The 27,815-nt window shown below is 44.9% G+C and overlaps 1 protein-coding gene across 2 annotated transcripts in view; it reads left to right on the forward strand.

Moving 5' to 3' along the window:
• ECE1 (endothelin converting enzyme 1) overlaps positions 1-27,815 on the forward strand; it is a 420,365-nt gene that overhangs the window by 308,756 nt on the left and 83,794 nt on the right. For both annotated transcript variants that reach the window (XM_078642557.1, XM_078642558.1), the window contains exons 9-13: positions 4,586-4,728; positions 5,557-5,671; positions 6,514-6,624; positions 7,867-7,965; positions 12,284-12,361. In XM_078642557.1, the coding sequence (XP_078498683.1) occupies positions 4,586-4,728; positions 5,557-5,671; positions 6,514-6,624; positions 7,867-7,965; positions 12,284-12,361 (546 nt within the window). The remainder of the gene's footprint in view (positions 1-4,585; positions 4,729-5,556; positions 5,672-6,513; positions 6,625-7,866; positions 7,966-12,283; positions 12,362-27,815) is intronic.

The raw sequence follows: 27,815 nt of genomic DNA on the forward strand, positions 1-27,815 counted from the left end.
AAGCAGCAATCAATGATTTGGTTAAGGACAAACTCGGGGTACTGATGGGCTACTAGCAGAGTTCTGCCAGCTCTATGCAATTCTCCTTTGCCCTCTACTTGCTAAGAAGAACAAAGCCAAGCTGGAATGTGGGGAGCTCCACACCTCAACTAGAGGGCCCCTGATTATATCTTTGGCCAAGCCAGATGTGGCAAGGTAGAAAGCAGCTCCCCTGTATTAACATTGGCTGCAACATGTTTAGCTAAATACTAGCTAATGGGCTGTAACCCAAGTGTCCACCCTAATACATGGACCAAAACCAGTTCATCACCAAATGTAATACATATCTCCATCTGAGGAGTCTTTATAGAGCCCTTGACGAAGACTGCAGCAGCTAACCAACATGAAACAGTTGTAGTCTCTAGACGTAGAAAAGGCATTGAACACTCCACAGTAGGGTTATCTCAGATAGGGCATGGGGAGAGATTGGCCCAGATGGATTGCATTGTAGCACTCTAAATCTGTGGCCGGAGTACAAACTAGAAGTTGTATTTCTAGACTATACCACCTCTTTAAGGGAATGAGACATGACTGTGTACTATCTTCTCCATTTCTTTTTACCTTGCAATTGAACCCTTTGCCACAGTGGTAGGGTTGAGGAACCTATGACAGCTATCCCTTTGGTGAGAGTTCACACCATTTCACTGTACTCGGATTACTATGTTTTAAAAATGGTATGTTGGGTCTTGCACCAACTTAAATCTCCTCGTAGATTTTGGAAAAACATTGGGCCTTACCACTAATTGGTCCAAAACATGTGTATTCCCCGCTCACTCCATGTAACAGTTACCTGGTTTTGGTGGACTGTGGAATGACATGGGCTCCACACACCTTCAAATACTTGGGGTTAACAGTTTATCATAATGTGGAGAACCTCAGGTAAGGGAACCAAGGCATCACTTTGAGGTCACTGAAGGGAAATATGGATTTTGGAGATCCCTTAGATTACCCATTACGGTGAGACGGGTCCTTAACTAAATGATTATTCTTCCCAGATTCCTCCTATTCTTTATAAACCTGCCGGTTTGGGTGCCATTGAATTGGTTTACACAGGTAGATTCTCAGATTAGGAACTTACTATGGAATGGCCAAAGACAGTCTCCCTAGAGATACTTCAGAGGCCTATAACTGAAGGCACTGTACGTGCCCCAGATTACGAATTGTATTATCTAACAGTACAGCTGTAGTGGAAAGCTGGATCGCTAGATGGTAACTGTAGGGAGGAGATTGGTCACCTGGGCAAGGATCCCAGTCAGGCAGCTTTCATGGCATTGTTTTGGAGGAAATGATCGGAAGTGGTCCAGGCACTGTTCCATAACACTGCATTGAAATGCTGAATGCGCTGTATTTAAAAAAAAAACCTTCAAGTTGCCAATGGTATGCCCCGTCCATGCCCTTAGTTGGGCTCTTTGGTAGTTTCTTTGCCACTAAGCAAATGACACAATGGCCTGAGGAGGAATTTTAATTTCTGAGTATTTCTACTTGGCTGGGAAGCTTATCGCCTTGGAGACACTGCCTTAAGAGTATGGTTTACCACCTGGTCAGTTTTTAACATATGGAGCCGCAATGTGCGTGTTTAAGGGCTTCTGTGTCGCGACGTATAAGAACCCCTTTGACACGATCTCCTAAAAGTCCCATTTACTATGTAGGCAAATTGGTTACCTGGCTCTATAAAACACTAAAGGTGATTAGACCTAGCCTCAGCAAGGATAAGACGCACTGGGAATCCAATCTCAGTGAAGAAATAACCCACAAGGGATGGTAATGAGTTCTCTCATGCACTCGAAAGGTTTCTAGGCACACTAGATTTAAATTTGCACTACTTCATTATCTCCATAAGATGTACCGATCACCACAACAAGACATTGGGAGGAGATTCTACCCTATGACCTGCTACACGTCCACAGGAGGGTGGGGTTCCTCTTACATCAGAGAGCAGTTGGATAGGGCTAAAGAAGAGTTCCTTAGAAGGGAGGAATCCAGAGGTGTGCAGAAGCATCCAATAGCCAAACTTTGGGGCAAAGTTCTCCATAATTTTGTTAATCAGTCCGAGGATTCAGAAGATTTGGAACTGGAACGTTGAGAATTCTGTACTTGTGTTAATCTTGATGTGATAATAGTCCCAGTGGTGACAAGAAGTTAAAACTGGGTCAATGTGACCATTGAGACAATCGGCTAAGTCTGTAACAAGAAAAGCTGTCCTTAACCACGGAAGTTTGTAAAGTTATGAGCGTTTATTCTATACGATATGCTTAAAATATTTTAGATTATTAGCACTATGGTGGTAGGTGTGATATTAAAACAATCTATTAATACATAGACAGAAAATGTAATGTGTAATGCAACTGTGGACATGTATCTGGATAAATGGCAGTAAAAAGATTTAGAAATAAAGTAGTTGGTCAGGGGCTGAATGGATTGACCGACACCCCGTACTGTATGCAGTAGTGGGCAGAAGAAAAATGTGAAGGGCACAATAACAGATCAGTGGTTTAAGAAGGCTGACTAAAATCCTCCATAAGTAAGTCTACTACTAAAATAATTTTTCTAAAATCGAAATGTCTTTGCTAAGCCCAGGCCTAAAAAGGGATAAAACAATGGCGCGGCTGGTGCTGTATGTAGGCAGAGAAATGGATGTCCTAGTAATGTTTCACTTGCTGAGTTTTTTAAACTAAGATGAAAGCAGAAATGCATCTAATTTATAGCAGCTAGGCAGCTACAGAGCAGGCAGCTTGTCTAGAAAATAGATTTACATCAAAACAATTTGGATTACCAGGGCTCCTTGTGATACCAGATGTCTGGATCCGCTGGAGTTAATGGTTTCATTGCTTCCCGAGGAGCTGAACATGGAGACTGTATGCTGTGCTCCATTTTGACAGATGATGCCATCTTTAAAGGAGAAAACTGCAGCTCTCTTTGAGACCTCTGGCGCCATCCTGCACTTGGGAGTGACTGGCATAAAAAAAAACACAATTTCAACAGCTGCCTAGTGAGAGAGGAAATTGAAGTACAACGGTGTTATGGGATCCTGATGTTGGCTGCCTTCAGTCACGGTTAAAAAGAAACACATCCATCGTGCTCCTAAGACACTTTCCGTCTAAAGGAGTAAAAGCAGGTTTGAAGGAACTTTCACTATGGACAGTAACTTGGCAGACTAGCAAATCTTGCTGCCTACCGACGTACAGAGCACAGGTCGAATAAAACGAATACTTCTTATAAAAGCCGCTTATTACCAGATGGAGTGTTGATCTGATGTCTCTACTCTTTTCTGATGTACCTCAGTGAAGTGCTCAGGACGGTCTTAGTTAATGATGCATTTGCTGTAACGGGCTCATGACGGATCTTGCATGACGGGGTCCTACTTTACCTGTGTAACTTGCTCTCTTTATAATGGTACTTTTTTGTTTTTTTTATTTGAGCTCTCGGTCATGATATGTTGCAACAAGCATAATTTCTTAACAATATAATATTCTAATCAGGAGATTACTGAGCAAGTGAAGTAACTGTGCATGGAAAATAACTATCCTACTCCCCTACCACAATTCTCCAGAATATACACTTCTAAGTCCATTAGAGTGCCTTGCTTCATCTCACTGGGTACCGCACTGTCTCCTGTGTCCTCCCACATGCATCGCTACTCTCTTCGGACAAACATTGCGCACTTTGTCCTGGCATAGTTATCAGAGCAGCTCGCTTGCTGTCTTTTGCCACGTCTCTTTCCCCTGTGCACCTCGGCAAGTCTCTTGCTTATGGAATTGAAGAGACCACATATAGGATACTCCAAGTCTCTCCTGAGGCATCTTCTATCAAGTCGCACCTGCTTTAGTCAATCCTCACTCAATTTCCCACCATGCCTTGCTTGCAGTATCGTGACACATTTTAAACAGTCTGCTGATGCCCCTCCTCCAGTCGCCCAACATGCCTTGCATGGAATGAAGTTGGTGCTTTGCATTATCCCGTTTCAAACCAGTGCGCTATAGACACATTCTAAGGCTCTTCCCGAGCAAGAGGTACTCTTGAATTAAATGGACAGAGGTCATGCACAACAGTCTAAGTCACCAAAGAGGAACGCATTGGGGGCAGGTGCTCTTTGCTGGGGAGTGCTGCGGAGACGACCCTGCCTGGACATATAGATTTTAATAACTTGATTAACTTAGTGTTTTGATTACTTCTATATAAACACAGAATCGGACGGTTTGCTTTCTACTTTGCGTTCATGCATTTTCAACACGGAGGTAAATTGGTGGTTGAGCATGCTTTCAGTACCCCTCTCACCCCCCACAAATTGCCAATCGCACCTTCACTCCAGTGGTGCAGAGGATACTCGTGCCTTGTATTTGTTGCTTCCGGTGGTTTGACAGGCCATGTGCTCAGGTAGTGAAGAGGTCTGATTATTTTGAAGATATTCGCCTTGATATATGTCGACACTCTGGTGGCACCTCACACTGGTGCAACTCAGACGGATACTTCCCTAGTCGTTATGTATGTCCCCACTAATTGGACCGCATTGTGGAGAAAAATGACGTTTCCCTTCTTTCTCTTTCAGACATTGGCACCGGCCATAGACTGGATGCCCTTCCTCAGGACAGTCTTTAGCCCTGTGGAGATTAACGAGTCTGAGCCGGTTGTGGTGTACGCCAAAGAATATCTGGTGCAGGTCTCTGAACTCATCAATACTACAGACAAAAGGTGAGTGGGGTTGGTAAAGCCAGATAGGCAGGGGAGAAGAGCTGAAGGTTTAACTTGAGTTGTCTACGTGGTGTATAGAATTGATGAAGCTACTAGGAAAAATGATGGCGCTGCATTAGGTCTGTACAATGGCCATTACAACAAGAGACTTCAAAGAGTTGTACAACACTGTTAAGGTGTCGAGGCTGGATGGGGTAGGCTGCCTGCCTGCCATTGTACTTGCTGCTGCAGACCCATTCAGCACAGTGGGCTTGGGGTAAGTCAGAGAGAGGATAGAAGACTGGATCTGTGTTGGTTACTTCCTGTGGGTTTGAATATCTGTAACTCACCATTTTAACAGCGTTTTAGGAAATGCAATGAAGAGTTTTCCAAGATTTTGTTGTAAAAATGTTCAACAGATCCTGGGCTTAATCTGTTATGCATCCTTTCAGGTGAGCTGTTTGAGTGTCTAGTTCAGTTGCTGACCTCAGGAAAGTGGGCACAGGATTGGGGTTGGGCTTCAGATTCTGTTGTACCTAGGAATTTTATTTCTAGTTGTAAATGCAGCACAAAAAGCTAGTTTGTGTGTGTTAGGATGCTGTTCCTGAGCCTTGCTATTCCATTCACCTGCCCTAACTTGGCTAAGACATCTCTGAAGTGGAGGGACGCTCAGTAACTGAAGTCCACGAGGGAGCTCCCCTACAGCATGCTGCTTGCTCGACTGGCCACAAGAGTTCTGTAACTTTTTTTGTGCCACCACGGATGGAGACTGTTCTCCATGGCTGCTGCCCGAGGAATTTTTAGGCACAGAGCGCACCAACAATTCTCTCCCTGTCTTCTCCTGAGCAGTCTCCTCAACAACTACATGATGTGGAACGTCGTGCGCAAGGCGTCGGCCTTCTTGGATCAGCGTTTCCAGGATGCAGAGGAGAAGTTCTTGCAAGCCATGTACGGGACCAAAAAGGTATGGTTACGACCCAAGAACAGCACAAATTATTTTAAATGCTTCTTTATGGTTTGTCACGCTGTAGTGCTATCTCTGCTGTAAACCAATGTGGAGAGTTCATCTACAGATCTTGCATATTAATTGGATTTTGGGGACATAATGCATTTTTCCTTTGGTTTTTTTTGTGTGGTTTTTTAAAACTTTCTTCTATTGTTTGGAAAAATTGCACTGCAGTTTGAAAGGAGTGCCTGCTTGCTCAATGACCAATCTTCTAAGCTTATTATAATACGCTTAGATCTTTGATAATTCTTGGACGATCTGCCTTTTCACCCGGCCTTGTGTTGGTGTCATTTGAATGCAGTATCTCCATTTTACTAATCAGAGGTCAGGACAGAACATAATCCAGCTGTAATTAGTATTTCAAGACTTTTTCCTAAAGTTCTGTACAAGACTTTTCAAACCTCTGTCCTCTTGTCATTTGCTTTTTGTCCTTCAATCTCCACGCTCATGGGTATTCTCAGAGGGTTTCCTCTCTGATGTCAAGGTGGTGCCGTCTGTGCTCCCTGGGGAGGGTGGGCACCCTCTTCTCTCGGGGTGTGGGGGGGGAGCACCCAATGTCCTTTGTCGGGTGCGTCAGACACTTGCTCACAAGCAATCTAAGTCTCCCTCTTTGGCCTCGCACGGGGCTCAGATTGTGATGTGTGTGTGTGATTGGGGGAGGGGAGGCTTGGGGGGGCAGTGATTCAATTGTGATACATGAGGGATAGAGGGAGGGGGCAATTAGTTAAAGGGGGCAAATGGTGATGCATTAATTCAATGCCTATATTGTGATCGTTAATCAGACCCTTTCGCCCTCACAGAGCTGCCTCCCCCGCTGGAAGTTCTGCATCAGCGACACCGACAGTAATCTGGGTTTTGCACTCGGAGCCATGTTCGTGAAGGCCACGTTCGCTGACGACAGCAAGAGTACGGTATGTCCTGACCTCCTGCAGTTGCTTTCTGTAACGCTGAGCACGGACTCAAGCCACTTGGCCTTGTACTGCACGAGGAACACACCCCAGTTGTAGGACTGCGCTATATAAATGACACGGCACTGACAGTCCTCAAGCGGCCTGTGATCTCTCCTCACGGCAGCGTCGCCCTCGTCATCCAATAATCTCTACTCACAGCAGCGTCAGGAGGACGCACCGTGACGTCCTCCGCTGTCCCGCCCCTCATCTCGTGCGTCAGGAACGCTGCATCTCACGTTTCCTGCTCCCTGCGTGTGTAGGTCACCCAGTCCTTTGTTTTAATTGAATTGTGGGGCTTGTAGTTATGATTTTTTTTAAAGGATTCAGCAGGAATAGCACGAGAAACACGTGCTGCTCGCGCATAGAAGTGGCTAACACGTTGGCACTATCATTGACGAATGCCATTCTGGAGGTGCTGTATTACTAATAGGGCCGAGTACCATAGGCCACAGGGCACTGGTGTTTATCATTTTTATAATCCCTACTTTACACATCGGCACCGCAGACAGCACTGCGTTAATATCCTCTTTCGGTATCACATGCTTTACAGTTAATGATGGATGACATGTCACCCGCAGTCAGCAGTCCAGTTGCACTGACTGTGTACCCGAAGCTGGCTGTGTCAGCAGGCCCACCCTTCGGTGCCATTAGTTTCCTTGGTTCTGCCCGTTTATACTTCACAGAACTGGCCATACTTCAATCCTTTCCCTCAAGACAAATACATACCTAATGTTTCATGACTGGTTGATCTATTATTCTAACTCCACATTAAAAATGTATGGACTAAATACATTTGTAAGTATCTTTGATTAGTGAATGCGAGAATGAAGATGAAAAATGTGGGCAGGTTAGTGTGCATACATGCGCCCAACACGTCTGTGTGCTCTTTAGAGGTGCGGAGCCCTTAAAGACGGTTAGGTTGAGCTTGAGGGTCTCTGGCACCTCAGCAGCTGCCTATGGTTGACTCCCTGGCTCAGCAGATCTAGAGTGGCCCAGTGGGGTGGTACTCTTGGCACAACACGTTGTTGATCTGCGTGCTGCCAGCAGGAGCTGGGACGCAAGTCTCTTCTGCGGATATCATCTTTCTGCTGCCCGTGTCTGTAGGGGTTGTTTGGGCATGGAGCAGGTGATGGCGGTGTGGTATTCTGCCTGCCAGGACCTGATCCTTCTCACGCACCTGTGTTTTTTTTTTCCTTCACCCAGGCTCAGAACATGATCAAGGAGATCCGAACGGCCTTCGAAGAAAGCCTGGCTGGCCTGGTGTGGATGGACGACGAGACCCGGCGGGCAGCCAAGGACAAGGTAAGGCCCAACGCTAACACTGTGTGACCCAGTGGGGAATCCATGACATCCACCCATCTCAAAGCTACCTTTTGCAGGGCAACGGCATCGAAGAGCATTGCCACTGGCGTAACGAAAATGGAGGGGGCCTCCCTGCACGGTACAAAGAGGGGCCCCCTCCAATCTCAATCAGGAGTTCTCTGGCCAGAGTGCAGTGCTGAGGGAGGCCCCCTGGAGCTTGAGGGACCCCCACACTGCGGTGGCCTGTGTTACGCCCCTGAGCATTGCTATACTCCACGAAATCAACTCTTCACGTTATAAAATACAGCGCAGGTTTTGGATATCTGCCCCACTTGCATGATGAAACTTCAAGGAATATGAGACCTGTCCTTCTGAAAAGAATTGCATCTCGTACATAATGAAACTGACAGAACGTGACCCTTTTGGAAGCAATCCTTTGTCTCGCATAATGAAACCATAAGAGAAGCAGATGGCTTTAATGAAATGCATAATTCTGAAAAATAATCTCTCCTTGTGCAATAGAGCAGCAAAGCGAAACAGAGAGGGCTGGTGATCCTTGGAATGCACTAAGCGATCATTCCTTCTTATTTAATTTAATGGGAACACCGCGCACTCCTCATCAGTAAATCTGACTGTTTGCAAAAATAATCGCTCATCTGCAGATCATCAAGCAGAAGTGTGAGGCCCTCTGCACTAATGTGCCAAATTCTAAATAAACTATTTGTTCTCCCACAATGTAACAGTAAATGGCAACAGACCGGATCAGTGTGTCCCATAATTTTCAGTATGATCATTTCCCTGACGTAATGCAATTGAAACACCGTTCACACCTCATTGATGAGCCCTGTTCTTTGCACAATTATGGCGTGTCTAATAAAGAAACTATAACGCTTCTGGTGATTCATTGCGCTTTACAAATTCCTGCCACAGAAAATAACACAAACCATACTACATTGATGTGCAAAATGATTCCTCTCACAATGAATCAATAAGGAGAAACTGAATCGACCAGTCTCTGACTTTAAATACATAATCTTTCCCCTTGCATAATGCAATATGTATCACAAACACCCTACATTGATAAGTTCCTTCTTGTGCAAGATAGTCACTCCTCCCAAGTAACATAACCGTATGAGTACACACCACTAATGAACCATTCACACCTAAAAGTAATCAATCATCTCGTATTAGGAGTAGCAGAGAGAAGCAGACCTCGATGTTTATCTGCATTGTTTCCTAAATCATCCATCTTTGTGTAATTCAGCACAAACCGAAGTACCCAGCATCGATGAAACCCATTTTTCTGAAAATAGTAATTCATCCCCTATTGAAAATGCCTCTTGAAGCGGGCACCAGCATTGTTCCAGTAAAATAGCAAAGATGAGCACGCAATGCATTGACGAGCCGCTTCTGAAAAGAATCACTCGTCCTACAATGAAATTGTTAAGTGAAGCATAAAAAACGATGCATAATTATCAAATACAGTCCCGCTTTACCTTATCAAGTAGTGCATTGACTCTATTTCAGTCCTTCTGAACACGTTCTGGCATAATGCAACACTGCGGATCATACAGCACTTAAGATGTGCGCCCTCCGCAAGCAGGAGCTTTTTCACTCCGTGTGACCTCAACGAGGCACACACACAGTGAGTGACCTGCATTCTTCCCAAAATCACAGGGGTTCTCTCAGATAATGACTCTCCCACAGGGCCGGACTGGCCAGCCGGGCAAGCGGGCAATCCCCGGAAGGCTGGAGCCCCAGGAGGCCGGTTTTGACACCTGGAGGCCGGTTGCGCACCCAGGAGTTGTGATGCACGTTACGCAATCGGATCCCGGCGGCCTCTCTAAGATTCACAAGCCCCTTTAAAAGACTAATTATTCTTGCACAGGTGCATGCATGATTAGAAACTGTAGAATAGCGCAACTGTGCTAAACTCTTACTTACTTGAATAGTTAATTAAATCCCCTTCTGAACTACCAGCAAAACTAGCGTATATAATTGAAACCTTTCAGCAGGCACCTTTCAGTTTGATTTTTCCAAAATTATCCTGGAAAAATAATACTCAGAAAGGTTCGGGGTCACTCACTCGGTGCAAATGGGGGCTGAATTAATAATTTTTTGCCAGGGCTGTTTCAAGTTCCCAGTCCGGCCCTGCTCTCCCACCCTAAGCACCTTCCACACTTTGTAGAACCCAACAGATGCCTACCTCACCATGACACAAGCCCTTCAAAATACATTCTTGTGTCTTAACACAGTAGAACACCTTCCACTGGCTCCTTCACAAGCAGCACCTTCACAGCGAGCTCCTTCCTGTTAAATTATACTCCTCATCGAGTCTCCTCTTAACATCAAACAGTTTATGCTCATTGCATACTCTTTCCCATGAATCCATTTCATGTTTTCTTGTTACATAATAAAAGTTAGCTTCTTCACTTCTCAGCACACAATATTCCTCACTCTACGGAAAGGAATATATTTTCAGTCGTTGAGGCTCCTTGATGCTGTTATATTGGGGAGAGAAGGGGATGTCCTGAATGGATGGGACTCCTCCATGCTGTCCGATTACATGACATTGATGAACTGTGCACCTTCACAGTTCTTCTCCCACCTTATCCCACGTTCCAATAGTTCTGTTGGAATAAATCCATCTGTCTTATAACAGCGCTGTTGTGCTCTTTCCTTTACAATGAACTCCCAAGCTGTACCTAACGCTGCTATTTACTGGTTGGACAACTGGTCCAGGAACTTTAAAATACCTTCTCTGGATATTGACTCCCAGAGTGTCTGAGACCGACTGGAGCTGCTGACTCCGGAGCGCGGGCTCACTGATTGATCCCCGGCGGCAGCTCAGCATCATGTGACTGGGCACTAGCTCACCTGGGGCTAGATGTAGGTAAATTAGATTTACAGATTCATAAATACCGAATTTTACCGATTCGGTATTCATGAATCGGTAAATCTAATGTAGGTAATTATTCGGTAAAAAATACCGAATCGGTAGGATTCGGTATTTACCGATTCTGTAATTACCGAATCGGTATTTGTCATTGATTCCTATGGGCCTTGAAGCCCATAGGACTCAATGGCAAATACCGATTCGGTAATTACCGAATCGGTAAAACTACCGAATTGCCAAGGGGGACAGGGTGTCACTTTGACACCCTGTTGCACCCCTGTTTCTGGCTTGTGTGCCATGTGACACACATACATGCCCTTAGGGCATGTATGTGTGCCACATGGCATAGGTGTACATGCACAGATGTGCATGTACACTGGAATTCGTTATTTACCATGCAATAGTATTACATGGTAAATAACGAATCGGTAATGGCCTGTGGCACTGTTTGAAGGGCTACCTACATCTGTATTTACCGATTCGGTAAATTTACCGATTCTGTAAAATACCGAATCGGTATTTTACAGAATCGGTAAATTTACCGAATCGGTAAATATGCCGATTCTGTAAATATAAGGCCCCCTACTTGTCAAACACCAAATACCGGTCGGTAACGGCCGATTCGTTACCGACCGATATTTGCCGTCTTACATCTGGCCCTTAATCTCCCCAACGTCCCCCTGCGCCTTGAAACCCTTAAGGGCTGATATGTTTGCACTTTAAAAATGGGAATTATTATTTTGTTATTATTAGGGTGGCCTCTCACCTCTGCATGGTCTTAAGATTTCTTTCCCTGGCACTTTGCTCAGTCTGAGACATGAGCTGTTGAAAGAAAGTTTATTGCAGGAATGTGATTTTTTTTTTTTAAGGGCCCCTCCTTTAAGGAACCAGGAAAACTAGGTTGGCACAACAGACAGCGTTGAACATGTCACATCTTGAGAGATCATACTTTTTTTTGTGATCGCACACCTCCCAGCATCTGATTCAATAATTGAAAATGCTCTTTTTGCAATTGCCTTCAGCATAATGACCTTTGCAGACAAAGACGTAATGACTGCTAGAGACCTCTTTCCCTAGTAAAAGGGTATTGTCCATGCATGACCAGTCAGGAGTTTATTCAAAATTCCATCCCCACCAGGAATACGGCAAGAGGAGCCTGAAGATTTGAGGTCTCTCGTTTCTTCACTATAATCTCATCTCGCCCTACACAGAATTATGTGTCTAGTATGTCCAAAGCCCTTTTATGAAATGTTACTCCGTACATAGCATAGACGTGTTCTGTTATTTCTAATCTTACTTGTCGACTGTTGTGTGTTGTTTTAATGCAAGACAGTTACTTCTAAAGCCAATATTTGGGCAAATGTATGTATGGAGTGATATCTGTTCATCACGTGCTGATACTCTTATTCTTTTCTGAAACAGGCGGAGGCAATCTATGACATGATTGGTTACCCCAAGTTTATCATGGACCCCAAAGAGCTGGACAAGGTGTTTAGCAATGTAAGTGACTCAACCTCAGGGTAATATTTGGGGAGGTCATCTGGAAGTTGTGCGAAGATAGCAGGGCTTCTACTAGGAGTTAAATGTAATTTGATGGTGTCGGATCTTAAATCACAATATTTTATTCGGTCCTTCGGCAGAGAAACAAGTTGTAGTATGATCTCGAAGTAGTCTGATGTTTACTTGGGCATGTGTATGGTAAACTAAACCTTTGTAACATCCAAGTGATTGAACTAGGGCAAAGTGAGAAACTGTGCTGACTGAAAGAAAGGCAACAAGAGTGAGATGAAGGGGTTGTTGAGGCTAAAGCAAGAGGTACCATTGGAGTCTGGGTAAAGAGAGCCAGGGACGCAGGTGCAAAAGGAGCTAGGCAGATGATGATATGGCGGCAGCTAGGGGGCACGGAGACCATGGGAGGCTAGAGCACCCGGGAGGCTGAGACCAGGGGATGCTGAGGCGAAAGGAGCCAGGGGAGGCTGACAAAGAGCCAGATGAAGGATGAGATTACAGGAGCCAAGAGGCACTGAGACCATGGGAGGTTGAGTAAATGGAGCCTTGGGGGAGGCAGGGGCAAATGGAGACATGGGTTTGATAGCAATGGGATCCTGGTGGCTTTGACAGTGGCTGTCTAATGGAATTGGAGCGATAGAGGGGGCGCATGGGAGGAGGGGTGGCCCGGGGTAATGGGAACCAAAGTAGGATAAGGCGAAGAGAGCAAAGGGTGCAAAGACCATGGGAGGCTGGATACATGGAGCCTGAGGTAATTGAGTTTTGCTGGGGCAAAGGGAGCCATGGTGGCTGTGCCAAAATGTGACTTGGGGGCACTTGGGCAAAGGAAGCCAAAGGAGGTACTAGCAGAGTGGGCATGGGAAAACATTTCTGTAAGGAGACCGGGACAAGCAGTGGCTGAGACTAAGGGAAGCCTAGACCAAGGAAGCCTGGGAGAGCAGTAAAATGTGATCAACGAGGGACAGAGGAAAAGGTACAGATGACAAGCCAATAAATGTGAAAGACAAGACTGTAGAAATGACAGAGCGGAAAACAAAGGCAGAGAAGTGGGAAAGAAACGGACGCAATCTACGAGAGCGAGCGCAGAGGAAATAGGCCGAAGGACAAAGGCAGGAGCAAAGACAAATGGAAGAACTGGGATAAAAGAGGCAAAGGTGAAGGAAGGGAGGGGAGATCTAGTGGGCAGATCTAGGAGATGCAATCGAAAAGGAACAACTGGAGAAAAAGAAGAGACAAAACAAGAGAAATAAAAAAGCAATGTGCAAAGAAATAAAGGGAAGCAATGCAAGAGAAAGGGGTAATGGCAGAGAGATAAATGTGGGAGCAAGGCCGGAACATTGGGAGTGAATAACTAAGGTAAAGGCAAGAAGGAAGCAAAAGAATTGTGGAGAGGAAGGGAGCAGCAGACTTCCCTGGCTCACACTCTAGAATATTTGTTCATTGTTCAGTAGTTACATGTTAGTTTCATATATGCACTATTGGAAACTGCACAGGCTCACCGACTTGCCATATGATAATTAGTGCATAGACACACACAATTTAAATCCTGCATGTAAGTTATGGTCTAACTACAAAAGAGAACATTGGATACACAGAGGCTCCCACCCTTCCCTTATGTGCATGGGCTTTCACAGAAAGCATGTAATGTGGGCTATCCAGATGCAAAGAGGTAGAAGCAAAGGCAGAGATGGCAGCCAAGGTTAAAGAGGAGCAAAGGGGTAAATTATCTGCATGCTCAACTTTAGCAAGCAGAAGTGAGTCACAAACAACCCTGCCCAGTGAGCAAGACATAAAGCTGGTCGAAAACCTCAGAGCACAGGGCCTAAGATGAAGAATTATACGTTTTGTGCTGCAACTCAGAAAAAATGGCTATAAGGAAAGGTTTAACTAACAGAATTGGGCAACCATATTCCATCTTCATCTTAACATGAGCAGCCTCGAATGCATCACTATTAGAAAACAAGCTGCACCGGGTTCAGTGCTGGATAATTTTAGCTGAAACTCATGACCTGGCGACCTATTATTCAATCGAAATACACAGAACAATATATAAAAAATATATTTTTGATTTATTATTTTTATATCTTATTAAATTCATTTTCAAAACATTTTACATACAAATCAATTATTTACATGAGAAAAATCAATATATATATATATATATATATATATATATATATATATATATATATATATATATATATATATATATACACACATTGCTGGATCAGAATATGATTATTCCTAAATTATCAAACCACCGAATAGTACATTACGGGAGACCCTACTTCAATCTACATTCGTATTTAAGGTATAATTGCGAGTTGTTAAACACTCAATTCAATATGATGTGTAGATACAAGAGACGGAAACAAGATGATATCATAAAATCCAATCTCTGAACATTGGTCAAGATAGTTGGCTACCCTCGAATGCATTACAGCCTTATTCCACGACGTAGAGCAGGAGACCCCATTGCCCCTCCATCTGGGGTACATGTCTGTTCCCCTTTTGTGACTTCTGTGGCTTTTCAGCAATTAGTATTACTCTGGGTCCTCCACTTAAATCTGTCTTCTTGCCTGTGGTGCTAAGCGTCAGGACACCTTAGGGTAACCGTTGCGCTCGATCAATATAATTAACATAACATTTACAGACTGCTAAAACAATGGAGTGCTCTTGGAATTTCTTGTAGTTGACTAACGTTGGCCTCATCATTTTCGTGCAGGACTGTTTTCTCACGTCCTCCATGCTGCACATTCAACGTGTTAGGTGTGAGAACCACAGGCTTAAACGTCTTGTATGTGTGTGGAGGGTGACATACAGGCATGAGCAGCGATGTATTTACCAGAGTTTAATTTGTGCTGGTGGTTGCAGGTGGTGAACTTCTTGAGTCTGGTTTTGTCAGGGTGGCTCTCAAGCAGACCTATAGCTTGCCACACAAAGTGGGCTTTGTCTCACCTTTTTGAGCCACTGCCTTTCTTCAACCTTCTTTCAGAGAATTAGACATCCACTTCCTGGTTCAGCCCGGGTGCTTTTTTATTTTTCACGTATTGATCTTTGCTGTTTCAGTGTATACTTCTTCCTTTACTCTTGTGGTTTCATTAAACACTAAGATAGTGTGCACAAAAAAATGCACAGGTCGCTATTGTGAAAAAAGGTAAAAGCAAGGTGCTGTTTTATGCAGGGCTGTTGAGAAACTGCAAAACCTAAAGAGCTCTGGCATGACAAAATATATTTTGATCATTAAAGACCCTTCTTTTTTTATGCACTGTAATAGGCAATTACTGAGTTACAACTGTTTTTTCTAAAAGGTTTCAGTGGCTGTAGTTTGGTTTATTTTGAGATGAGGTTTTTATAATTTTTTATCACCTTGAAAACTTCTAAACAAGTTTTCATTAGATCTTAGCTGTACCGGTGACAACCGCACAGACCATAATCTTGTCGGTCATAGCAAGGATTTGCCATCATCTAAGACTTATGCCAAACTTTAAAGGGAGACAACCGCCATTAAGGGTTCTTTCCATGATAACCTTCTCCCAGGCCACTTGCGTTGTGTAATGGTTGGGGCTCTAATTCATAAAAAATGTGATTTGGCTAGCACCCTAGTAAGTGGTCTCGCAAACTACCAATTAACATGGCTTGTGTTCAAAATTCCACTGTTTCTCTTTGGCCATTGAAAATGAGACCATCTTTTCCACCTGAGACAAGCTGCGCATGGTTTTCTAGTAAATGAGTGGACGTGAGTAGGCGTGTCTAGCAATATGGCGTTACACTAGCACCTTTTGAGTGTTCTCAAGCAGCTTCCAAAATTCAGTTACATTCTTGCACTTTGTGGAAACAATATTGCCCCTCAAAGTGTCTACTTCTGGCTGTGAAAGGAATTGGAAACTGACAGGGGCAAGTACATGGTGAATTGGCACATTGCCTAAACCTGAAGATGTTTAAAAAGCGCGTAATTTTTGTAGCGCAGGTCCACCTCCAAAAACAAACTGCGTCCAATATCAAGAGGCGTCATGCGAGCTCCGGACCCGAGGAGATGCCTCACCTGGGGAAAAGAGGCTAGGGTCTTGGCGAGTCACCCACATGGTGGTGAGTGGGGGAGTCTGCATGAACTATGGGAAGCCCCAAGAGAAAAGGAGGGAATGGATGGAGGGACAGTCCCAGCTACGAAGACTATGAAAGTTCTGAGCAGAGGGAGAGGATGCAAATTCTTTCAGAAGCGGCACTACGTGCGTGCATGCGCGCGGACCTACCTACCTCTGCAGGGTGACCGCACGATAAACGACCAAAGACCTACACCGAGAACACTAAAGGCCTTGTTAATTTAAAGGTGCTGCTTCAGCAAGATGGTAAAAAATACGTCATAAAAACCTCATTACGAGTACTCCAAGAATTACAAACAAGGTGCCGTGGCATCCTTAGAGCTGAAGCAGCAAACATTTTCTAGCAAAGTCACAGATGCCGAAACTAAACTTGCGTAGAAGGGAGCATCTGTACAGCACTTGCAAAAATATGTGACATACTTACGCCCATGAGTTCGCTATCTGGAGTATAGAACTTTGAATGCCACTCCAGGAGAAATGATGTATGCATCGTCTCTCCCATAAAAGATTGAAAGCCAAGCATGGAATTCTATCTAGAGGGCTATTTTAGCAAGCAGGTTGTGCCACAGGATTGTCTGCTTTCTACACTGTGTTGAGGAAACTTAGGGTCTTGGTACACATCATTCCCTCCTACCAAGCCCCCTTCCCATCAGGTGCCAGTTTGAGGCTGATGGACTGGTTGCTCAATGTAGGCTAGTGGTAGCCCGGCTAGACACTGTGCTAACCTGCCAGAGCAGTCTAGAAAGATGAGCCACTATTACGTCGCAAATTATATAACTTAAAGTATATTGCCCCTGATATTTTCAGGATTGAACTCCACAGATGGAGACCTCAGCTGCCTCCCTCTAACCACTAAGGAGGCACTGTAGTGGCAATCCTGAAACCCAACAAGGACTCTTGAGATGTGAAGGCATACTGCCTGCTAGCCTTCCTTAATCCGGATGGGAAGATACGAGGTGCAGTACTGGTGAATAAACTGATCAGGACAATACTAAACTTTATACACCCATACCATTCAGGCATCAGACTGAATAGAAGCAGCTCCCCAAATATTAGAAGGCTGTTCCAAATATTGAATGATCCATTGATGTTCTCTCACCCACAAGCACAAACCGCCAGCGAGAAAGAATTTGACTTCCTGGACTGGAACTACCTGCACGTGGTCATGGGGAAAATGGGTTTTGGTTACCCTATATTACAGTGGGTTAAACATCTATACCGACTCCTCACTGCAAGTGTAAGCAATACACATCTCATCTGATTCTTCGCTAGCTCACAGATGTACCAGACAAGGATGGCCTCGGTCATCCTTGTTGTTCTGGTGATGGAGCCACTGACTGGAAGATTCATGATTAAAGGCCCACAATGGGGCCAGTAAAGTTAGACAATTATGTGCACGACAGCAATGCAAAGGATAGCACTATTTAGGATGGTGAGCTCCCCGAGCTATTGTGTTATGTTAATATCCCCAAAACGTGCCGGTCTCAAAAGGTTGACTAAATGTCCCATATTCTCCCTAGCAGCTCTGCTTTTAGAGACTGTGATCAAGGAAAAGTGCAAACACGCTCCTCACATTAGATTAATTGAAAACAAGATGGTGTTGGAAACTTTGCTATCGCAGACCCACACTAAGATAGCCCTAGATTTATCAGTAATGTTTGTGCCCAGGTTTAGAAGAGTGGCAGAGTGGCAACCAAGATGAAATGGTGTGAATACACCTAGATTTCTATGAAAACACTGAAGCTTTCCACCTTTGGGGAGCTCAAAAACATATACCCTGTGCACAAGGGACTGTTCCTAGCTCACACAAAGTCCTAGTGAGATGGCAATTGGTCATACTTGAGGAGCTGGTTGGAATGAACCACAAACGCACTCAATCCACGAAGCATTACTAAAACTAAGTAATGCCAATAAAACGAACACTATTATATTGTGTCTTGGTGGCAGACAAATTAGTAGGTCTGAGAAGAACATGGGCCAAAGATTTGGAAGCGGGACTTGATGACATAGAATAGGTCAGGGTCCGACATTTTTTGACTAAGGTCTTGAGAAACCCCTGTACATGGTTGGGCAGGCCTTTTTGCATCAGGCATTTCCCTAAAAGGCCAGGGCTACTCCTAATGCCTCTGTCCGCTCCCCATGTTACTTAAGTAAGCATGATGCTCCAAGAGTGGTCAAGAGTGAGGAAGGTAGAGAGCAAACAGTCCAAGGAAGCCGTGAGGAGAGCAACTGGATCGATTGACAAAGATAGTCGGAGAAGACGAAGGGCTGGTTTGAGCAGGTTTGCTGGAGCTCCTTTTGGTGCCCCTGCCCTAGTTGTAAGCAAGATAGCTTCTACCCAGTGATGCATGATAAATACCCTAGTTGTGGTTCCATTGAGACCAATATTATGTACATTACATGGTCCTGTCACACATGCAATATTTTCGGGACTACAATCATTGACGACACTGACATAGAGGTACCGTGCGATTTAGGTGCTGGTCTCTTAGGTTTAACACCACTCCACACAGTCAAAAGCTGCTACAAATTTATAGGCCCATCACTATTACTCAATATATACACTGCTGGTAGATTGCGTCCCATGACAATTGGTTAGAGTCCGAGGCACGGTGGCCTGCTAGGGTCGGCACACTACCATGCTTATAATTGTTCTTCAATTCAGCAATCTTTTTTTTTTCTTCATAAATGCATCCGTCTTATCCTAAAAGGAAAACAGGGTGCATTCAAAAAACGAACATTTTTAAAACCATTTTTTAGGAGCAGGCATGTTGTTGTCCTCATTCACAAACGTCATTTGGAGACTCTTTCCGGTTTGCGAATTGTTACCTCCTCCTTTTGACTTGGTGGTAAAATAATGTTTTGCAACTGGTTTTCAGTCACAAAATATTAATACACTGCTTAAGGAATTTGTATTTCAATGGAATATCCTTTACACCCTTTCCAAATACTGATTTTTTATTTACTTGCAGACGCAAATTGCTTTTCAATAATGTGTTATCGAATTGCATTTTTTGTTTTGTACATTTAAAAAAACATTTTGCGGTAGCAATGGCTCCGATTTGACCTTGGTGACCGTAAAATTGCTTTGTACACGAGGCCCCTAGTGCCTAGCATGAAAAGCTATAAAAAATATTTGTGGTGATTACCTTTCCCCTAGCAGGTACTTGCACTTCTTGCTTTTTATTGTGCAATATTTTAACTACTCATTTTACTCTCCTTTTAATGTTTCCTATTCTTTAAATCTGTACCAGCTGAAGAAACTTGCATGCATGTACATAACTATTTTTAGTTATGTGCAAATGTGTTCAAACAGGGAATGATTGTTGGCACTCAAAACAATGCTTTTCCTTTGAACTATCCAGCTTAACTGTAATTACATATTCACTATCACCAACTCTTGCAAAATATGTATAGAGTAGTGTTGATTTGTATAGCGGCTTGGTTCAGTACTTACTCATGATATCTGGCCTGATCTGCATGTCATGAGTTCAAACCCACAAAAGGTGATTGGAAGAATGCTTGCAATAAGCCTAACTGCTGGCAATCGCACAGGGTAGCATTCTAACCATCATCTTTTGCCCACCATGCTACCTATATGCAAATCAGTCTTCGTCCTGCTCCTATGGGAATAGTCCAGCCCTAACTGCCAAGCCAGGGCCGCCCTGAACCAGAACAAAGCAACCCAAGAACGGTTTCGCCCTGACTGAGGCTCTTCAATCTGGTGTAGCGTGGTTCTAGTGGCACAGTGAGCAAGGGACCCGCATGGCTTACATTGTCACTTATTTACAGTGCTTAAAAGTGTGAAATGTGGTTTTAAGAGCTAAGTAAAAATGAAAGCTCTTTATTTCCTGTAAATAATACCATGGTATTACATGATTTCATATTTGTATCTCCTTTCCTATTCGTTCTAAAACTTGGTTCATGGGAGCAGCCTCATTGCTGTGAATTATGGCCCGTAATCCAAGCTGCTGTGGTTTGATCAGTGTTCTGCACTGGCCTTCTGCCCAGGAGAAAATTCATCCTTGTCAGGTTTATAGGACTCTGTATTCACAGCTGTTAGCAATGAACCACCTGCTCCTGGTTACTATCTCGTCTGGGATTGGTACCGTTTTTCCCATAAACCTAACATAAAGTTCAGCGAACTCCGTGTAATAATTATGATCAGGATGTTCACTTGATGTTTCATATTTGTGCAGATGGTGTCTTGGGAGGTCGTCTCAAGGGATCCAAATGGTGGTACATCAAGAGCACAAAATAAATAGGGCCTCATGACAAAATGTGTACATGATTTCAGTGTAGAGAATATGTGGCTCGTGGTGCTGTTGTATAGAACTAGTTTCTGGACCCCTGGTAGGACACAAGAAAATGAGCCCTGGAGTTATGGAAAGGGGAATGGGATGTGGGTGGGTGTGTCCTTGTCTGCCTGGTTGACTGTGTTTTTCCTGGCTCCATAGCTACAGCAAATTCTCTGGTCATCGCATTCATCATGTATATAGTAATACACAAGCCATTAACAAACCAGCAAAAAAGTGTTTTGGGTATGCATCTCATCCAGCCCTGTAGACAGATGGGATACTCCCAGCCAGGTAAAAGTTTCATTGTCACTCGCCATGGATATTAAGCCTGCTTATATTGAACTACATGAGTAAACAGTGTATTTTACTTTAACCAGCATCAGAACCAAAAAAGTAACTCTGCTGCCACTCGGTGCTGGGGCATGTCGAGCCCACAGACCCGTTTTGCTATAGTGCGAAATAGTGAATCTGGAGCAGCAGTGACAACAGGTCAACCACATTCCTACTTTGGATTTGACTTTAGGTGTAAATGTAGCAGTTCAGCAGGTGTGTGGTAGCCACTGAAGTGAACATTTTAAATCCTGAAGTTAGTGGTGGATAGGCAGACGGTTCCCCTATAATTTTAAGGTGAGAAGGCTTCACGTCTGTGGCGTAACTCCATTTCCAGCGGCGTTTCCCTACATTCCCAAGAACAAGCTTTGATGTGACAAACCAAGGGATGCCGCTGGGGACGCCCATATATATGACGCCCTCCGTTATGTTGTCTTACCCCCCCCCCCCTCCCCCCTTCCCCGGGACAACTCTAGGTGTAAGTTTGTCCTTTCTAATGTATGGTTGAGTCCCAGATTCTGAGCTTAAGTGTCTGTCCTTAAACCTTGTTTTCACCGATGGGGCAACTTTTATTAGTTTGTCTCTCATCTGTTTAGTAGTACATGTGATTGCAAAGTTTTTAGTTTATTTCTGCCACTCTAAATTTCAGCATTAGCACTACAGCAGAAAGCGCATGCACCTCAAAATGAAAACAAAGGGACCTTGCCCATGCTTGCCAACCTTTTGACTGAACAAATATTGGCAAAGACATGATGTCTCGCCTTTGTGACTTATTGACATTGCCAATGGTTGGTGCACAGCATCCATGATCTGAGCAGTATGCCCCTCCCCCACTCTGCAGATAGTTATCTGAGTTAGATCGGTAAGTTTTTTACTTTTTCAAGCCGGCTGAAGCAACATGTGGCTTGGGGGCACAGCGAAGCAACACATGGAGGTTAGGGGCAAGCGATTAAGCAACATGTTGGAGGGCACATCGGATGGGGCGCAAAAGCAACTGGGAAGATGCTGAAGGGGATGCAAAAGCAATCGTGGAAGGACGGGAGCAAAAGCAGCATGGGTTGTGGGGAATGCAAAACAGCGAGCCAGTGTGATGGAAGTAATAGAGAGAACACAGGCGAGCACAACAGGGAAGATGCGGGGAGAAGCAGTCAGGAAATGGAGACAAACATGGAGTGCAAGGTAAGAGACCTACATGACTGAGACGGCTTAAACATGCTCTCTAGTGGAATGCATTAGACAAAAGAGATGGCCAGATAGATACATTTCATATTTTTGCACCACACCTAGCCAATAATCCTAAGCGGGCAACATCATCATTGCAGTCGTTTTTACTTATTTACATATTTTTTTAAACATTTACATATGACCAAGAGCAAAACACCATTGTCAAGACTTTTTACACTATTAATACAAAAACACATTACACACAATCATAAATGGAAAAACATTCATGTAGACACCATATACAAAGTGGGGGAGGGATAGAGATGCCTAAATTAATTTCATTTATGGGGCACCAGTCCTAATGTAAAGTACACAAACAAGCGGCCAATTAGTGGTTCATACAGGCTAGCTTGTATAATACCTCATTTTGATGAACAAACTGTGCCAAAAAACGAGATACTGATTTTCCCTTCATTCAATTTTAGAGTCCATGCCTTTCCTTGAACTGTGAACCGCAGTTTTGGAACAGAAAAAGATATACAGGTATTGTCAGGAGTAACAAGAGTCCGGTCCTAGTTTAAAGATGTATTATAGAGAAGTCCCCACTGACTGACACCAACTCATATTGTTTTATGTTTCACAGTGAAGGCCACCTCCAGTCCATGTCCTGAGGAGAACCCCAAAACAGAATCAGGGTTCGAAACGCGTTGACTCTGTGCTGGAACATGAACTGTATCGGGCGCTACAGTAATGTAGTTTAGGATGAAATCTCCCCTGCAAGCAGACCCTCATAAAAACTGTTTCCATCACAATTAACAGGCTAGCTGGTATGAACCACTAATTGGCCGCTTGTTTGTGTACTTTACATTAGGACTGGTGCCCCATAAATGAAATTGAGGCATCTCTATCCCTCCCCCAATTTGTATATGGTGTCTGCATGAATATTTTTTATTTATGATTGTGTGTAATGTGTGTTTGTATTAATGGTGTAAAAAGTCTTGACAATGGTGTTTTGCTCTTGGTCATATGTAAATGTTTCAAAAAAATATGTAAATAAGTAAAAACGACTGCAATGATAATGTTGCCCGCTTAGGATTATTGGCTAGGTGTGGTGCAAAAATATGAAATGTATCTATCTGGCCATCTCTTTTGTTTAATGAATTAGTGTGGTCTAGGCCAGGTAGTAACCAGACCCAAGCCTTTGTTGGTTTCATCTCTAGTGGAATGTGTCACACACAAAAACAAGCATTTGCAATGCAATCGTTTTCACCTTTGGGATCTTATAAGTATTTAGCCATCTTTGGGATCTTATAAGTATTTAGCCATGCAGCACATGGTATGCAGCGGAGGCCAATAGCTGTTGCACCAGGATGGCGGGGTCCAGCATTCTGAAAGAGAGGGAACTGAACGTGAGGTGATGGGTATGGGCATACAGCATTCCAAGAAAATCCGTCACTGGCTGTGAGAGACTCGCCTAGTATATAATGCCCACTATTGTAAGTGGGTACCCTGCACCTGACAGACAACCCTTATGGTGATTTTAAGAGGTCTTAGACAACCATAGAAAGCTCTCTTAAGTTGTCGCTGTAGAGCGCAGCCTTCAAGCTTAGTCCAGAAGGAGTGTAAAGCAGCTTGTTTTACCTGAATACAATCTTATATGTATAGATCAAGTGAAAAAGAACCACACAATGTATTTATAAAAATATGTATTCATTCTATTACACTCACTAATACGAACAACTATCTCCTATCTGGAGATATACACAATGCCCACAACACTTTGCATAGAAATCAAACACAGTGGACACCAAACATATACTGAGAAAGTGGTATAAGAACCACGACTCGTGTCAAGACAATGTCCAGAGGACGTAGAGTGCTGGGGACCCAAGGAACCACCAAAGGTGAGTGACTTGAAGCCCCACGGAGATCGTGTGCAGTGTGGGAACACGACTGCGTTCTCCATACAAATCAACATGTAAGTCGCGGTTGCAATTTTAAAGATTAAGGACCCTTCTCAGTGGACCCTGAAGAAACCATGTGGAAGACAGAAGGTTGGGGAGCCACCCCACCCATGGTTACCCTAGTACCCACGTTACCTACACCAGGGAAGCCGGTGCATAGGTGGAAAACCGTGTCGGAAACCGCTGTCGACCCCAATTGAGGGCTTCAGGATCATGCCGGCGCTGGTGAAGAAGAAAGTGTCCAGTGGAATCCGAAGGTGGATTCAGGATGAGACGTACCTGCAAGCAGAGGTAACAGTCTGTCGCCCAGGAGTGACCCTGAGACCTGGAAGACCAATGCCCACCGATGCCGGGAATTGCAGGAGAGTTGAAGTTTACCTTGACTGCAGCTGTGAGGACCAGGTGACGTGGAGGAATACCAGGAGCCATGTATGAGCTGTCCCACGTCGGGAGTTGAGGTCGGTATCTGTTGGGAGCACCAAAAAGCCTTGACAACTGCAAACCATGTACAATTCTAAGAAGGTTGCAATGTTGGGACCAGCAAAGTCCAGGGTACTCGCCCCAAGCAGGGGTGTCGGGGCAGGCCCGAGCAATCTGGGGAGCCCAAAAGAAACAGATTACCCTCAGAAGGACCCATGGGCCAGAGGCATTGGAGTCGCAAGAGGACCACAAGCAGCTCACCAAAAAATGCAGGCTACGGTGCAAACTATGTGGTGTGGACGAAGATTCTGGACACTGAAGATGCTTGAAGTTGGGGCTACTTGGAGCCTGAAGTTCTTGGTGAAAGGAAGCCAACAAGCCTTTGCAACAGCAAGTTGATGCTGTGCACAGGGGTTCGGTTCCTGCAGCTCCCAGAAGGGATACTGACCTCAAACTTGGTGAGAGGGCAGGGCAGGCCTCGAGAGCTGTGGAGAACCACCACCTGTGTTGTTGAACCTTTCAGAGTCCAGGATCAGCAGACCAGTCAGCTTAGTTGCGGTGCCTGCAGATGCAGGGAAGTGACCCCTTCACTTCAAGGGAGATTCCTTCAGGTGTCTTGGATGCCCACAGGCCTTGGAAGGTTCCTGTATGGTGTACAGGCACAGACGATGCAGCAGACTAAAAGGGGGACTAAGTCGAGCCAGAACGAAGTCCACAGTGCCCAGACCCTAGAAGTTGAAGTGATGTCTGAATTGAATCGTGTCCCACGACTAATCTAGGGACCTACGCCCAGGTAAGTCCTTAAGTGCCCTAAAGAAAGGGTTGGGATGATTCAGGGGACCCTCCCAGGGGAGGGTTTGGACAGGGGGAGGTTATTCCCATGTCCTTTGTCTAGTTTTGCGCCAGAGTGGGGCTAGTTTGAACTGGACTATGCAAGGAGGCACCAAATGTGCCCCTCGTGCAGATTGAGTGGCGCTGGCAAAAGCTCCCATTAGGCCCTAATGCACTAAATCCTGTCTGGGAAGTGATTAAACCTCTGTAATAGGATACTTATTCTGCCTTCCCCTGCTCGAGCTTGGCTCCGCAGCAGGAGGGCAGAATCTTCTCTGGTCGGCAGCAGCCGTATTGTGCGGTCTGGGTCTAAAAGACTGGTGCCAGGAGCACTGAGAGCTTAACAGAGGGCTCTTCCAGTGCTTGCATTCCAACACGTTTGATACCAAACATGATCGGATTTGTTGCAGCCAATTTTGAGATGGTCATCGAGTAATTACGCGGTGCCCCTCAATATGGTAAGTGGCTGCTTCACGTACAACCCAGTAGAATGGACTCTGTAGGCTGTAGGGGTGTCTTGCTCATGCAGGGGCGTCCTCACACTTAGAACCAAGCACCCTGCCTTCAGGGTTGATAAGGCCTGCTATAGGAGTGACTTATAGGTTTTAAGTGCAGTGACCCTAGATATAGGAAACCTATATCTTTCGTAAGTGGTGCTAGCACCAGCTTACACAGGCTGCAATGGCAGTCCTGTAGTTTCATTTTGAATGGTATCCCATGGGTGGCAGAATGCATACTTCACCCCATGGGGGACCTCTAGAGTACCTGTGCCCTAGGTACCTTAGTACCATATACTAGGGACAGATAAGGATACCCCAGTAGCCAATCTGCGATGTACCGAAGTACTGCCCACAAAAATGTAAGGGAGAAAGCCCTTAAACTGGGTTCCTATTTAGCAGGATCCCAGTCAGACTAGTCAAAAACAACTTAGCACCAGGCAATAAGTGAGGGTAACCATAAAAGCAAGTCCTAATTTCCTACACTAGTATAGAACTAAGGCACAGGGCAAAGGTCAAAAGGCAGGATATGGAAAAGCATGAGCTTGAGGCTCGGACAAATTTGGTATGTTGCTAAGCTAGGCAGGAGTCAGGGTTTCATGCAGGCAGGTTGCTCAGGCAGGAGCACTGGCAGGGGAGGATGGTAGTTACCTGAACAACTCAGTCAGGGTTTCGTTCAAGGGGCAGTGCCCAAACACTATCAATAGCTTGAGTACCAGTTCCCTTTCGTCCACTGCCCAACTTACCTTAAGTGGATTTTCTAGAAACTGGTGCAGTCCTGGGATTTGCTCACTCAGGGTGGTGCTCAGCAACAGGTTGTGCACCAGTGGCTGCAGCGGCTCCAGGAAATTGGTGCAGACAAATGGGTCTTGGTCATCGACGTAGTGAAGGCAGCAGGGGGCTGTTATGGCGCCCAGTGGGCTACTGTGGTTGACACTGACAAGCGTGGCATGTGCAGGGCTAGTGATAGTATTTCAATTACTACTACTGCTGTGTGGAGCTCCATATGAGATTGTTGACGGCCCCTGAGTGTACAACGTGGAAGAAATCTACCGCCCTTTTAGGTTTCGACCTGGCGTTACTGCGCAAGCAGTTCGCGCAGGCGAAATCTAATGTTTACTATATGGGATATGAGAACGTCCCCCGGCTCCCATTGGCTAGCTCCATAAATGGAGGCTAGCCATTGGAAGCCGGATCTGTCCGTCAAGGCCGGACCAGATTCGGGGGCGTTCCCGCGATTTTTACTCATCCCACCCCTTTCCCTACGTCATGCGGCGGTGGGCGTGAATGGGATCACACCACTCATCTGGAGAACAAGGTGTGCACTGTGGGGACGTCTCCCCTAGGGGGACGCTTTCAAGATCAATCTTTCTTTGCTCAGGTGGGAAATTACCATTCTACATACTTTCTTTAGGAGGAGAAAGGACTGATCATTGAAGAGCAAACCCCTTTTTAATCACGATAATTGTGTATAAAAAGAGGTGTCGAGCGGCGAAGAGCAAGCGTATCGTGTCATGAATTACATAAATGCCGAATATCGCAAACTGGTGCCATTCGCGCGAATGCCATGTTAGGTGTACTAAAACCGCGAGTGTGCCGCTTTTACCCCCAACATGGCCGCCTCTTGTATGGATTACAAGCTGTAAGGCGAGTCCCGCCCTATTCTACTCGCGTCACTTGGAGACCCAGAGGACCCGCCCATCTCTCCGCGCACTGTCATTCGGCCCTCCGGAAGTCCCACCCCTCTCGACCTGCTGTCGCTCTTCTCCCGTTCGCAGCTCCACGGCTTTGCAGTAAAGGTAAGAATGGCTATTGCTGAAGCCGGGCGACCCCGGCTA

Source organism: Lissotriton helveticus, chromosome 5_1 (assembly GCF_964261635.1).
Source record: "Lissotriton helveticus chromosome 5_1, aLisHel1.1, whole genome shotgun sequence".
Classification (NCBI taxonomy): Eukaryota; Metazoa; Chordata; class Amphibia; order Caudata; family Salamandridae; genus Lissotriton; species Lissotriton helveticus.